The sequence below is a fragment of the Oncorhynchus nerka genome, linkage group LG28 (genome assembly GCF_034236695.1).
Source record: "Oncorhynchus nerka isolate Pitt River linkage group LG28, Oner_Uvic_2.0, whole genome shotgun sequence".
NCBI classification, from domain to species: Eukaryota; Metazoa; Chordata; class Actinopteri; order Salmoniformes; family Salmonidae; genus Oncorhynchus; species Oncorhynchus nerka.
The window spans coordinates 42006444-42022399 of record NC_088423.1 but is presented as its reverse complement, the minus strand read 5'-3'; the positions used below and the strand labels follow the sequence as shown (position 1 = coordinate 42022399).

Sequence of the window (15956 nt, the reverse complement as noted above, 5' to 3'; positions counted from 1 at the left end):
TCTAAGCATCATTAAGTTAATAATTATGCTGTGGATGATGTATTAAACCACCCAGACACATCAAAGTTGTATTTATTCATTCTTCTGAACTGAGCTGCAGCTCAGGGATGTCTGTGTGTGTGTGACAGAGTTGGGCTCAATTCAAATTGAATGCAGTCAATTCATTAAGTTATATGATTTTAAATTTAAATTTTATAAATAAACTTTTTAGAATTTTTATAAATAGCTTCTACTTTTCAGTTTATGTAGAAGTCATTGAAAATAAATGCCCTTTTTTCGATGTTTGTAATTTAATTTGTTTTACTTCCTGAATTGACTGCCTTCAATTTGAATTGAGCCCAACCTTGGTGGGTGTTGTGAAGATATGCAGATATGTAAGCTGTATTCTAACTCCGATAACGGCACTCTGTGTGTTTGCATTGCCCGTGGGCGTGTGTTTGTCTTTCCGTGGGCGTGTGTGTTTTTCTGGGTCCTTGTATGTGTGAGGGTTTTCCATGTGGAATCCTGGGGCTTTATGAGACTGCATTCTGCCAAGCAATCTCTTGATCTCACTGTTAACACACCGCCTCCCAAAATTCGCCCCTGTCCTAGATACAACGCGCACACACACAAACCAAACCCACACCTAAGCCGAATGCACACACACACACACACACACACACACACACACACACACACACACACACACACACACACACACACATTCTCATATGCTCTAGACAACTCTTTATCCTATTGCCTGCTTCCAACCCCTGCTCTCTCCGAGTAAGTTATATGGGAGTTATATTTAGACCGAAATACTTATTATTTATTGTCAGTGTTATAGTCAGGGTTTTTGTCTATATCTTTGCTATATTTGCTACATGAAACTATCACTCAACAAACTAACAGTTGATTTTTTTTTTGAAGTGTCATATGCATTCTTGTTGACTTCTAAGCATCAGCAATAAATTAATTCCATAGAGACTCATCTGATTGCAGGGCTCCCGAGTGGCGCCGCGGTCGAAGGCACTGCATCTCAGTGCTAGAGGCATCACTACAGACCCTGGTTTGTTTCCAGGCTGTATCACAACTGGCTGTGATTGGGAGTCCCATAGGGCAGTGCCCAGTGTCGTCTGGGTTAGGGTTTGGCTGGGGTAGGCCATCATTGTAAATAAGAATTTGTTTTTAACTGCCTTGCCTAGTTAAATAAAGGTAATAAAAAACAACAGACGGACAGGAGGCTATCAGCTGTAACGCTCTACTTCTTGCCTTGCTTGGGGCAAGGGAAGGTACTACGGCCCTATGAAGAAGAGTCTGAGGAGCAGGAGGGAGTATCATCTTTCAATTCACAATACAACCAGACAGTTACACGATTATACACACACAACTGACATCCCTGAGCAGTTTCCTTCTTGTCCTGCAGCTCAGTTCAGAAGAACGACAAAATAAATATTTGATGTGTCTGGGTGGTTTAATACCTCATCCACAGCATAATTATTAACTTAATGATGCTTAGAGAGATATTCAATGTCTGATTTGTTATTGTTATCCATCTAACAATCACTGCCCTTCTTTACGAGGCTTTCGAATATTTCCCTCGTCTTTATTGTTGAATCTGTGCTTGAAATTCAATACTTAGATGAGGGATCTTACAGATGTTGTATGAATGGGGACAAAGGAAGGCGTAGTCATTAAAAAATCATGTCAACCTCTCTTATTTCACAGAGTGAGTCCAACATATGATGTGATTTGTTAATCCACATTTTACTCCTGAACTAATTAGGCTTGCCTAAACAAAGGGGTTGAATACTTATATAAAGACCATATTTTAGTTATTTAATATGTATTAATTTGTCATTCTTATGCAGTACTTTGTGTAGCTCAATGAAAAAAATTACAATTGAATCTATTTCATTCCGACTTTGTAAAGCAACAAAATGTTTTTAAAAAATCCAAACGGGGTGAATACTTACAATACCCACTGTATTGTATATAAGTATTGTAGAATTGTGAAACGGTCAATTATGGACAATAACCATGAACTTCAAATTATAATTGTCATAATAATCTTAATACGTTCATTTTAGGATAAGGGGGGATTCAAATAGCTTAATTTCCAAATGTTCCTAGCATTTGAGATAGGGGTGTGTTGTATTCATTAGGTATGTTGAGGCAAATTTTTGAAGATGCATTATGATGCATTACAAGCTCCAAACATTAAAAAAAATGACAGTGATAATTTGTGGTAATTTGCATGACAATGAATCATTACCAAAAATTCCATAATCGTCACAGCCCTATCTGTAAGGCTATCCCTACCTGTCTGAATTTTCAATCGTCCTTAATTTATTTGATTTCATCTCTACTCCAGTCTTCCCTATATCCTGCAGGAATCCCACATGGGACTCCCATGTATTATAATTCCAAAGCTTCAACTCCACTACAGAATTTCTCGCTTGGCCAATAGTTTCACCAACCTGGCAACCAAAAGTTGAATCACAACTTCTAAAGGAGGGTCTGCCCTACCTGGCTCAGTGCAGTTTTTGGATGGGGGGTCCAACAGAAGGTCCGTCTCGTTGTCCCAGGACTCCTGTAGTAGCCTCCGACTCTCCCATCTGGCACCCTCCTCAGTAGTAAGGCTGGAGATGTCATAACCTGAAATGGAAAGATAGAGCATTGTTAAGAGTTAAAATTACAGTGGAAGTTTTGCATACCATAAAAGAGTGGGCCACCTCAAAAATGTTAACAATAGAGCTAATGCTTTCCATGATAAACAACTGGATATATCTGTTGTGTGAGGCTAGATTGGAGCTAGCAAGGCACACAGTTCATGGAATGTGTCACATAGGACACATAGCTCAGAGCTCACACAGAGCTCAGCCCAATTCTAATTATCAGATACCAGAACTCAGAAATTCAAATTCCAACCAAACCTAGCTTGGCATGTCAGAATAAAATGAGACACTGTAGTTATGAAATCATTAGGAGCGTTCCTAAAACAACACAGTCAGCAGTGGAATGCTCCAGAGGCCCTGGGGTGATCATTTCGGCAGCTCATTCATCTGGGTCACCATGTCCTCAAGCCACCGCCTCCAATTCAATGCAGCTCCCAAGATGCAACAGGGCACGATATTATGATATGGCAATGCCTGATAATAATAGCCCTTACCATATTGATCAAAACTGGGAATAAAAACAATCACAGCTTTGCTCGCCTGTCTACTGTAAATGTTGAGGAGCAGACGGATAGGATGAAGACACATGGACACTGAGCAGGGAACCTAGGAAGGGTCCATGTTGTGTGACTGTAATCATAGATTATGAATACAGATCCTAGAAATAAATATCATGGAATATGTCTGTCCTTGTGTGTTTGTAAGACTGCAGAGCATTTCCTCTTTGTAGGAGAATATTCTATTTTATGATCTGAAGTGTTTATTTCAACCTTGGTTATATCAGAAAAGCCCACTGTGTCTCTCTCTCCCTTCCCTCTTCTCTCTCTCTCTCTCTCTCTGGCCACTCTACCATAAAGGCCTGATTGGTGGAGTGCTGCAGAAATGGTTGTCCCTCTGGAAGGTTTTCCCATCTACCCAGAGGAACTCTGGAGCTCTGTCAGAGTGACCATCGTGTTCTTGGTCACCTCCCTGAACAAAACCCCTCTCCCCCGATTGCTGAGTTTGGCCGGGAGTCTTGGTGGTTCCAAACTTCTTCCGTTTAAGAATGATGGAGGCCACTGTGATCTTGGGGACCTTCAATGCTGCAGAAATGTTTTGGTACTCTTCCCCAGATCTGTGCCTCTACACAATCCTGTCTCAGCACTCTACGGACAATTCCTTCAACCTCATGGCTTGGTTTTTGCTCTGACATGCACTGTCAACTGTGGGACCTTAAATATACAGGTGTGTGCCTTTCCAAATCATGTACAATTAATTTAATTTAACACAGGTGGACTCCAATCAAGTTGTAGAAACATCTCAAGTATGATAAATGGAGTCTCATAGCAAAGGGTCTGAAAACGGGGTCTGAAAAAGTAGATAAGGTATTTCTGCTTTTTATTTTTATAAAAGTGAAAAAATTTATAAAAACCTGTCTTCACTTTGACATTGTCTGTAGATTGGTGAGGAAAATGTTCAATTTAATCCATTTTAGAATTAGGCTGTAATGTAACAACATGTGGAACAAGTCAAGGGGTCTGAATACTTTTTGAATGCACCTTACACGTACACACACGTATGCACGCAGAATGATTTTCTGTTGTGGAGTAGAGGCAGTAGAGGCCTGTTCAATGAGCCAGAATGCACGCAGGAGCTGGAGTTACTACCGAGATGTGTATAGGGCTGTAGCTGTGACCATACCATATTACAGCCACACCAGCAGTCATGAGTCATGACTGCAGTAAAATCCCACGTGACCATTTAGGTAATCTCCTTTAATGCACTCTGGACACGTGTTAGTAGTATCCAACTTGCTAATGATCATCAGGTCCTAATGGCTTGGTACTCAGGACTCTATTGTCCCTCTAACCACTCTGACATCAAGGCAAATGCAATCGAAAATCACATCAAACACTTACCGGCAAAGAGGTAGGCCTATCGTACTTTTAAAACACCTCACTATGATGATAATTTGAATAAAGAAGTTTAACAGCAGGTTGAAACTGAGTGTAAAACATGGTTGTTGTGGATGTTGTTTCAAAGCCTGACAACAAAATGGACAGCGCTTTCCAAGGTGATGATTAATTCAAAACACCCATACGCATATTAAATCTTATGCGTATAGGCTTAGGAGCACAAGACCGAAAACACAAAAAACTGAGTAAAAATTAGGATTGTGCCTAGGGTTGCACATTTTGGGGAATATTCAGAGATGGAAACTTTCTGTGTGACTTAAAGGGAATATATGGGAATGAATGGAAATATATGCAAATTAATATTAATACCATTTAAATGTAGATGTGTTTTGCATTGGATATATTTACCCTATCACATGGAGACAGAAACATAAACCTTTTACCATATCATTTACATTACATTTAAAATTGCAAATGATTAAATTCTTCCAATATATATTGAACTTTAATTAAATTAGTTGACTCTTCAAATGGGATGATTTCACTGAACAACAAAATAAAGGGAATATTGAATGACCCACAATGATCCATCGCATCTCCAAAAAAAGTTTTCAACATGATAGTCGAGAAACTAAAGCTTTGATTGTCTTCCTCTCAGGCTTCCATGTCTTCTCCCTGGATCTCCTCAATGTTCACCTCTTGAACATCAGACTCTGAGGCCTCATCTTTACTGTCACTTTCCAACCCTGTTGATGATGGCTTGTTGTCAGGCTCAAAACCCTCAAATTTGGATGGCCACCAATTTTTAAACCCTTGTATTGGTCAGCCTGTTGAATGCTTTGGTGTGTGTGTGTACCCAAAGAAAGGCCAGTTGCGCTCTGAGGCGGCTGATGTTGGTGGGATTTGGAGGATGATGGAGGCAACAGGGGAAAGAGCCTGTAATCCACAAAGTCCCTTCCACCAGGTGGCTGATGAGATATGTAGCACAATGGCCATATTGCATCTCCATTCCAAAGCCCTTGTTTGGATGTGTACCTTGCCAGACTGCCAATAGCATTGCCCTCATCCAGGCCAAGGTGGTGAGACACGGTAGTGATGAAACCATAGGCCTTGTTGATCTATGCACCAGACAGGATGCCCTTGCCAGCATACTTGGGGTCCAACATGTACGCTGCGGCATGTATGGGCTTCAGGCAGAAGTCTTCACACTTTTTGATGTATTTCAGAACTGCAGTTTCCTCTGCTTGGAGCAACAGTGAAGCGGGCAGGACAGTACGGATTTCTTCTCTTACATCTGCAAGTAGAGTCTGAACATCAGACAGGATGGCATTGTCTCTCTCAATCCGTGCAATGGCCACTGCTATAGGTTTCAGGAGTTTCAGGCTACTTACCACTCTCTCCCAAAATACATAATCCAGGAGGATCCTCTTGATGGGGCTGTCCATATCGGCAGACTGAGATATGGCCATTCTTGGAGAGACTCCTTCCCATCCAGGAGACTGTCAAACATGATGACAACACCACCCCAGCGGGTGTTGCTGGGTAGCTTCAATGTGGTGCTCTTATTCTTCTCACTTTGCTTGGTGAGGTAGATTGTTGTTGTAAATTGATGACCCTTCAAATACCTAACCATTTCCTTGGCTCTCTTGTAGAGTGTATCCATTGTTTAAGTGCCAAGATGTCCTTGAGGAGCAGATTCAATGTAAGAGCAGCACAGCCAATGGGTGTGATGTGTGGGTAGGACTCCACTTTAGACCAAGCAGCCTTCATGTTCGCAGCATTGTCTGTCACCAGTGCAAATAACTTCTGTGGTCCAAGGACATTGATGACTGCCTTCAGCTCATCTGCAATGTAGAGACCGGTGAGTCTGTTACCCCTCTTGTCTGTGCTTTTGTAGAATACTGGTTGAGGGGTGGATATGATGTAGTTAATTATTCCTTGCCCACGAACATTCGAACACCCATCAGAGATGATTGCAATACAGTCTGCTTTCTCTATGATTTGCCCGACCTTCTTTAACTCTGTTGAACTCTGTATCTGGCAAATGATTAGATAAAGCATGTCTGGTTGGTGGGGTATATGCTGGGCGAAGAACATTTATAAATCTCTCCCAATACACATTGCCTGTGTATGGGTCATTTCATCAGCATTTCTCTGACTACGTTCCTCTATTGAGTCCAAACATTTATGACTCCAGGAGGACCATGAGCTGTTGCTATCGATAAGGTGTCTGATTCATTATTTTCACCTCGAATAGAAGTAGCGGGACTTTTGTCAGAGATGGCTTGTTGTAAGCACTGAGGGAACTTTATGCACTTGGCCAAATGATTCTGCATCTTTGTTGCATTCTTCCCATTTAATTTGGCACAGTATTTGCAAATGTACACAGCTTTTCCTTCTACGTCAGCTGCAGTGAAATGTCTCCACACATCACATAGTGCCCGTGGCATTTTCCTGTAAAGATTAGTAAAAAAAATAGTAAAAAAACAAATACAATTCCATGTACAGATAAATAGTTAAGCAGTTAGAATTAACAATTCCTTTGTAAGATAACTGTTTTAAAATGAAACATGTATGGGAACAGGTGAATTAACACTCCTCAGTTAGTGGGCTCAAGCAAGCTAAAATCCACATGGTAGCAAAAACTAACTAGCAGAAATTGTTAACAAGTTAGAAATGATTTAAACAGACTTTGCTGTTGGCTACTATTTACTAATTAGCAAAAAAATCATGTATGTCATATAAAATATATTCACCCCATGCAGTATTGTAATCATAACCAGAAAGCATGTAGTCCTTGGCTCAGACAGTGTAGTAGTGTGGGCTCAATAGCATCTCATTAGTACATGCTGTACATGTGATGGAGGAATGCACTGTGCATGCAGAGGGTTGCAATTCAATTGAATTGGGGATAGTTTAATCAAAATATGCCACAATACCTAGAATTGCCTTATGTGTATCCCACAAAAAATGTTCACTGTTATAAGCTAACTTTTTTGATGAATTTAAGCAAAATTCCCAATATTGCATGACAATAACCCAGCTGAAAAAAATTCACAGGCCTAGATGTGACGTAATTGCCAATCCTGGGACCAGGGAGAGTAGTGATGACATCGCACACACACACACACATACACACACACACACACACACACACACACACACACACACACACACTTACTCACTTACTTACTTATAGGCCGCATCTTGGCAGAGAACAATAAAGCCTCACTCATCATATCAGTTACATGGAAGGTTCGCTTTTAAACTAGACAGAGATATTTGCTATCATTAGACATGTGCTTGATAGTGACCTTTTAGTGTCTATGGACAACATCCACCTACACAGCATGCAGAGGAGTTTACATAAGGTCCATTCACACCTTAGCCCAGGGCTATGGGAGATTTTAGCCTGGGGCTAAGCGAGTGTTGCACATTCTAAAGTGGGCTAGCACCAAACTTAGCCAAGGGCTAGCTGGCCCTGCTCCTGACTTTTAGGGTCTAGCCCCGGAAACACGGTGCCAAAATAGCCTAGAATGCTCACTGTCCAATTACAAAAGCTGGATTTAGGACAGCATTTACACCACAGAGCCTGCTGCTTTTTCTCCAAATTGTAAAAGCAAGCAGAGCATAAACTGACTACTCTTTAGTTGACTGATATAGAGGACAAGGTAACTGCTGTTTGACAGAAAAAAAGTATGTATTCCAAGTACTGAGCTAGTAATGTAACTGACATTTTATGTTAGCTAATGTTTCATCCCCTTTTGACTGAAGTGAATGAACTCCTAGCAGCTAGTTAGCTAGCTAGTAGCTACCACAGCCACTTCAGCTCTACCTAGCCTCTAGCTATCTTTCAGGTAGCAGTATCTAACGGCTGTACTGTATATGGGAATTTTTGTAGCCTTTGTTTTGTCCCGTTTCAATATAAGTAAATTTGATGATGTACCATTAGCTAGAGCTAGCCAAAAGACCGATATGCTGATGTTTTTTTCAGCGCAACATGAGTTTTTATTGTTCAGTATAGCAATGTAACATTATTGATTTGTCAGTTTCCCTAGCTAATTACTTACTTTTCACACTGACATGGTATTAACAGGTTACAGGCTTCACTGTCATGGTGCACAGTCAGTACACACCACTATACTCATCATGTCTTATCAGGATCAGATAGTGACAGGTATCCCTGCAGGGTCAGACAGCCAGAGAAAACCAGTCTACGGAGCTCAAGTGAATTTTGCAGTATATTATAACAATCAGTGAATGGATATAAAGTTCCATCTTGAGTTCATGGCTAGGCTACAGTCAGGGATCTGGGAATAATGGTCATTTCAATTATTGAACCATTGATTCTATTCATGGATAATATAATGTATAAATGTACACCAAGGTAATTCTTTGTCATGCCTCATCTGAGCAGGATCAGATAGTGACAGGGGTCTCATCAGGGTCTGGCAGCCAGGGAAGACCAGTCTGTGACAGCGCAGAGTGGTATTTTTGCCAACATAACACTTAATTTTCTCTGTGCAGCAAACACTGGACAAGCTTTCCCCCTTCTGATGACCAGGTGGCGAATCGCATCTCTGCATGTCTGGCAGACATATCAGTGTGGATGACGGATCACCACCTCAAGCTGAACCTCGGCAAGACGGAGCTGCTCTTCCTCCCGGGGAAGGACTGCCCATTCCATGATCTCGCCATCACGGTTGACAACTCCATTGTGTCCTCCTCCCAGAGCGCTAAGAACCTTGGCGTGATCCTGGACAACACCCTGTCGTTCTCAACTAACATCAAAGGCGGTGGCCCGTTCTTGTAGGTTCATGCTCTACAACATCCGCAGAGTACGACCCTGCCTCACACAGGAAGCAGCGCAGGTCCTAATCCAGGCACTTGTCATCTCCCGTCTGGATTACTGCAACTCGCTGTTGGCTGGGCTCCCTGCCTGTGCCATTAAACCCCTACAACTCATCCAGAACGCCGCTGCCCGTCTGGTGTTCAACCTTCCCAAGTTCTCTCACGTCACCCCGCTCCTCCGCTCTCTCCACTGGCTTCCAGTTGAAGCTCGCATCCGCTACAAGACCATGGTGCTTGCCTACGGAGCTGTGAGGGGAACGGCACCTCAGTACCTCCAGGCTCTGATCAGGCCCTACACCCAAACAAGGGCACTGCGTTCATCCACCTCTGGCCTGCTCGCCTCCCTACCACTGAGGAAGTACAGTTCCCGCGCAGCCCAGTCAAAACTGTTCGCTGCTCTGGCCCCCCAATGGTGGAACAAACTCCCTCACGACGCCAGGACAGCGGAGTCAATCACCACCTTCCGGAGACACCTGAAACCCCACCTCTTTCAGGAATACCTAGGATAGGATAAAGTAATCCTTCTCACCCACCCCCCCCCTTAAAAGATTTAGATGCACTATTGTAAAGTGGCTGTTCCACTGGATGTCTTAAGGTGAACGCACCAATTTGTAAGTCGCTCTGGATAAGAGCGTCTGCTAAATGACTTAAATGTAATGTAAATGTAAGCAAGAAGCTTCAAATATTGAAACTTTTTTAAGGCAATGTGACAACCTCTAAAGTTGATTTCCAAACTGATATGCTTTTCCTGATGACACAAAACACGTCAAACAAAACTGTGAGGAAGACCTGGGAGACGCTATTCATGATGATAAATGGATACAGATATTTTAGAATGCCCAGTCATGTTTATATCATCTCAGACATAGGGTACAGCAGTTTAAGACCATCCATAGAACATACTATATGCCAAGGACACTGAATATCATGCAATATCATGCACTCAGAAATTGTATTCTTCTGCTGCATAAGTCATGGCCTTGTGAAGGCATGCAGAATTCTGGCAAAGAGTATGTTATTTTATGTCAGCATGTCTACAGATTCTCCCATTTTTATTTGCTTGGAAAGGTTGATACTGGAGACTGTTAACAGAAGAAACTGTGTAACCTAGCAGTTATAGCGGCTAAGAAATCCATTTAATTAATTGGAAGGTTGGTGTTAGAAATGTCAAGTTATGTACAGTGCATTCGGAAAGTATTCAGACCCCTTTACTTTTTTTCACATTTTGTCAGGTTATTTTTTCCCCCTCGTCAATCTGCACACAATACCTCAAAATGACAAATCGAAAACAGGTTTTTATACATTTTTGCAAATGTATAAAAAAAACTGAAATACCTTATTTACCAAAGTATTGATACTTTGCTATGAGACTCGAAATTGAGCTCAAGTGCATCCTGTTTCCATTAATTAGCCTTAAGATGTTTCTACATCTTGATTGGAGCCCACCTGTGGTAAATTCAATTGATTGTACATGATTTGGAAAGGCACACACCAGTCTATTTAAGGTCCCACAGTTGACGGTGCATGTCAGAGCAAAAACCAAGCCATAAGGTCGAACGGATTTGTCCGTAGAGTGCCGAGACAGGGCTGTGCGGAGGCACAGATCTGGGGAAGGGTACCAAAACATTTCTGCAGCATTGAAGGTCCCCAAGAACACAGTGGCCTCCATCATTCTTAACTGGAAAAAGTTTGAAACAACAAGACTCTTCCTAGAGCTGGCCGCCCGGCCAAACTGAGCAATCGGGGGAGAAGGGCCTTGGTCAGGGAAGTGAGTTCCTCCAGAGATTCTTTGTGGAGATGGGAGAACTTTCCAGAAGGACAACCATCTCTGCAGCACTCCACCAATCAGGCCTTTATGGTAGAGTGGCCAGACAGTAGCCACTCCTCAGTAAAAGGCACATGACAGCCCTCTCTTAAGACCATGAGAAACAATATTCTCTGGTCTGGAGGAAACCTGGCACCATCCCTAAGGTGAAGTATGGTGGTAGCAGCATCATGCTGTGTGGATGTTTTTCAGTGGCAGGGACTGGGAGACTAGTCAGGACCGAGGGAAAGATGAACGGCGCCAAGTACAGAGAGAACCTTGATGTAAACCTGATCCAGAGTGCTCAGGACCTCAGACTTGGGCAAAGGTTCACCTTCCAACAGGACAACGACCCTAAGCACACAGCCAATACAACGCAGGAGTGGCATGGGGACAAGTCTCTGAATGTTGTTGAGTGGCCCAGCTAGAACCCGGACTTGAATCCGATCAAACATCTCTGGAGAGACCTGGAAATAGGTGTGTACCGACGCTCTCTATCCAACCTGACAGAGCATGAGGATCTGCAGAGAAGATTGGGAGAAACTCCCCAAATACAGATGTGCCAAGCTTAAAGAATCATACGCAAGAAGTCTTGAGGCTGTAATTGCTGCCAAAGGTGATTCAACAACGTACTGAGTAAAGGGTTTGAATATTAATATTTTTGTTTTTAATTTTTCATAAATGTGCAAAAATATCTAAAAAACCTGCTTTGTCATTATGGGATATTGTGTGCAGATTGATGAGGAGAAAAAAACGATTTAATCCATTTTAGAATAAGGCTGTAACGTAAAAAAATGTGGAAAAAGTCAAGGGGTTTGAATACTTTCCGAATGCACTGTATCACTAGAATTGTTTTATTACAATATTAATACTGTGCAACTTTCAAATGTCTGGGTGGCTTATATGGAATACTGTACGACAAAAGGAGTCAGTATTGAACAAATGCCATCATCAGGGGAGGGGATACACTATATATACAAAGATATGTGGACACCCCTTCAAATGTGTGTATTTGGCTATTTCAGCCACACCTGTTGCTGTCAGGTGTATAAAATCGAGCACAAAGCCATGCAATCTCCATAGACAAACATTGGCAGTAGAACAGCCTTACTGAAGAGCTCAGTGACTTTGAACGTGGCACCATCAGAGGATGCCACCTTTCCTACAAGTCAGTTCATCACATTTTCTGCCCAGCTAGAGCTGCCCTGGTCAACTGTAAGTGATGTTATTGTGAAGTGGAAACGTCTAGCAGCAACAACAGATCAGCCATGAAGTGGTAGGCCACAACAGGTTTTCCGAGTGCTGAAGCGAGTAGCAGCCGCACACAAGTCTAAGATCACCATGAGCAATGCCGGACGTCTGCTGGAGTGGTGTAAAGTTCGCCGCCATTGGACTCTGGAGCAAGGAAAGCATGTTCTCAGGAGTGATGAATCACGCTTCACCATCTAGCAGTCCGTCCGAGGGACAAATCTGGGTTTGGGGTTCTTTTTTTATGATTCGATGTTAGGCCCCTTCGTTCCAGTGAAGGGAAACCTTAACGCTACAGCATACAAGGAGATTCTAGATGATTCTGTGCTTCCAACTTTGTCGCAACAGTTTGGGGAAAGCACTTTCCTGTTTCAGCAAGACAATGCCCCCATGCACAGCGCGAGGACCATACAAAAATGGTTTGTCGAGATTGGTGTGGACGAACTTGAAAGGGTCTGCACAGAGCCCTGACCTCAACCCCATCAAACACCTTTGAGATGAATAGGAACAGGGATTGTAAGCCAGGCCTAATCGCCCAACATCAGTGCCGACCTCACTAATACTCTTGTGGCTGAATGGAAGCAAGTCCCCACAGCAATGTTCCAACATCAGGTGGAAAGCCTTCCCAGAAGAGTAGAGGCTGTTAAATCAGCAAAGGGGGGACCAACTCCATATTAATGCCCATGATTTAGGAATGAGATATTTGATGAGCAGGTGTCCACATACGTACAGTATGCATATGCATAAGCTCTAATATGCTTATGGGTGTTTTGAATAAATGATCACCTTAGAAAGCGCTGTCCATTTCGGTGTGTTAGGCATTGAAACAACATCCACAACAACTATGTTTTACACTGTTTCAACCTGCTGTTGAACGTTCTTGAAATTGGTCATCACAGTGATGCGAGTTTTAAAAGTATGATATGCTGACTGTTTTGATGATAAGAGTTTGATGTGATTTTCGATAGCATTTGCATTGATGTCAGAGTGGTTAGAGAGACAATAGAGCCCTGAATAGACAATAGAGCCCAGGTGAATAGGCCCTGATGGTAGTTAGTAAATTGGGTACTACCAAAGCATATCCAGAGTACATAAAAGGAGATTAATGTGACTCAACGGTCATGTGGAATTTTACTGCGGTCATGATTCAGGAATGCCGGTGTGGTGGCAATATGGTCACTGCAACAGCCCTAGTATGAGAAAGAACGTTGTGTGGAGTAACAAACAGACTGTACTAAACAAGTTAAATGCCTTACCTGTGAGTAAATGTTTTCCACACACATAGCGACTGTACATTTTGACTACCTGGACACCGTGTCCCCACATTTCCCACAACGAATAGCCTGCCGCCACAGGGCTCTTCTCGTAGACCCTATCTCCCTATGTGGGAGTATTTTTTAAATGTATTTTATTTCACCTTTATTTAACCAGGTAGGCTAGTTGAGAACAAGTTCTCATTTGCAACTGTGATCTGGCCAAGATAAAGCAAAGCAGTTTGACACATACAACAACACAGAGTTACACACGGAATAAACAAACATACAATCAAAAATATAGTAGAAAAATCTATATTCAGCATGTGCAAATGAGGTAGGATAAGAGAGGTAAGGCAATAAATAGGCCATGGTGGCGAAGTAATTACATATAGCAATTAAACACTGGAATGGTAGGATGTACAGAAGATGAATGCGCAAGTAGAGATACTGGAGTGCAAAGGAGCAAGATAAATAAATAAATATAGTATGGGGATGAGGTAGATTGGATGGGCTAATTACAGATGAGCTATGTACAGGTGCAGTGATCTGTGAGCTGCTCTGATAGCTGGTGCTTAAAGCTAGTGAGGGAGGTATGTATACGTGTTTGCATTGCGAAACATAGGTCGGGATTGTTTACCTGGCTACATGTACACTACCATTCAAAAGTTTGAGGTCCTTGTTTTTGAAAAGCAAATGTGTCCATTAAAATAACATCCAATTGATCAGAAATACATTGTAGACATTGTTAATGATGTAAATGACTATTGTAGCTGGAAACGGCTGATATTTAATGGAATATCTACATAGGCGTACAGAGGCCCATTATCACCAACCATCACTACTGTGTTCCAATGGCACGTCATGTTAGCTAATCCAAGTTTATAATTTTAAAAGGATAATTGATCATTAGAAAACCCTTTTGAAATTATGCTAGCACAGCTGAAAACTGTTCTTCTGATTAAAGAAGCAATAAAACTGGCCTCCTTTAGAGTTGGGTATCTGGAGCATCAGCACTTGGGGGTTCGATTACAGGCTCAAAATGGCCAAAAACAAATAACTTTCTTCTGAAACTCGTCAGTCTATTCTCATTCAGAGAAATGAAGGCTATTCCATGTGAGAAATTGCTAAGAAACTGAAGATCTCGCACAACGCTGTGTACAACTCGATTCGCAGAACAGGGCAAACTGGCTCTAACCACAATAGAAAGAATGGGAGGCCACGGTGCACAACTGAGCAAGAGGACAAGTACATTAGATTGTATAGTTTGAGAAAGAGACGCCTCACAAGTCCTCAACTGGCAGCATCTTTAAATACTGTTCTGTGAAGGGAGTAGTACACAGCGTTGTAAGAGATCTTCAGTTTCTTGGCAATTTCTCACATGGAATAGCCCTAATGTCTCAGAACAAGAATAAACTGACAAGTTTTTGTAATGGGTGCGTGTCGGTGTCAGGGAAGTCAGGAGCAGGAAAATGAACTTGGTATAAACAAAGTCATTTAATAAGTGCCCAATAAACTAAAACAATATATATATATATACAAAAAATAATATAAGTGGGTACAAAACCCGTCGCACACCGACACATGACTTACAATTGAACATAAACATACAATAAAACAATCTCCGACAAGGACATGAGGGGAAACAGAGGGTTAAATACAAAACATGTGATTGATGGGATTGGAACCAGGTGTGAAAGAAGACAAGACAAAACCAATGGAAAATGAAAAATGGATCAGTGATGGCTAGAAGGTCGGTGACGTCGACCACCGAACACAGCCCAAACAGCCAAAACAAGGAGAGCGACCGACTTCGGCGGAAGTCATGACAGTTTGTGAAGAAAGTTCTTTGTTTCTGTCCATTTTGAGCCCATAATCGAAACCACAAATGCTGATGCTCCAGATACTCAACTAGTCTAAAGAAAGCCGATTCTATTGCTTCTTTAATCAGAAGAACAGTTTTCTGCTGTGCTAACATAATTGCAAAAGGGTTTTCGAATGATAAATTATCCTTTTAAAATTATAAACTTGGATTAGTTAACACAACGTGCCATTGGAACTCAGGAGTGATGGTTGCTGATAATCGGCCATTGTATGGCTACGTAGAGATTTGACTAAAAGTCAGCCATTTCCAGCTACAATAGTAATTTACAATATTAACAATGTCTAAACTGTATTTCTGATCAATTTTATGTTATTTTAATGGACAAAACATTTGCTTTTCTTCCAAAAACAAGGACATTTCCAA

General features: G+C 41.8%; 1 protein-coding gene across 1 annotated transcript in view; it reads right to left on the bottom strand.

Moving 5' to 3' along the window:
- Positions 1 to 15956, bottom strand: part of LOC115113233 (sodium/potassium/calcium exchanger 3-like) — a 136449-nt gene that overhangs the window by 81774 nt on the left and 38719 nt on the right. The window contains exon 2 of the mRNA XM_029640640.2: positions 2509 to 2637. Coding sequence (XP_029496500.1) covers positions 2509 to 2637 — 129 coding nt within the window. The remainder of the gene's footprint in view (positions 1 to 2508; positions 2638 to 15956) is intronic.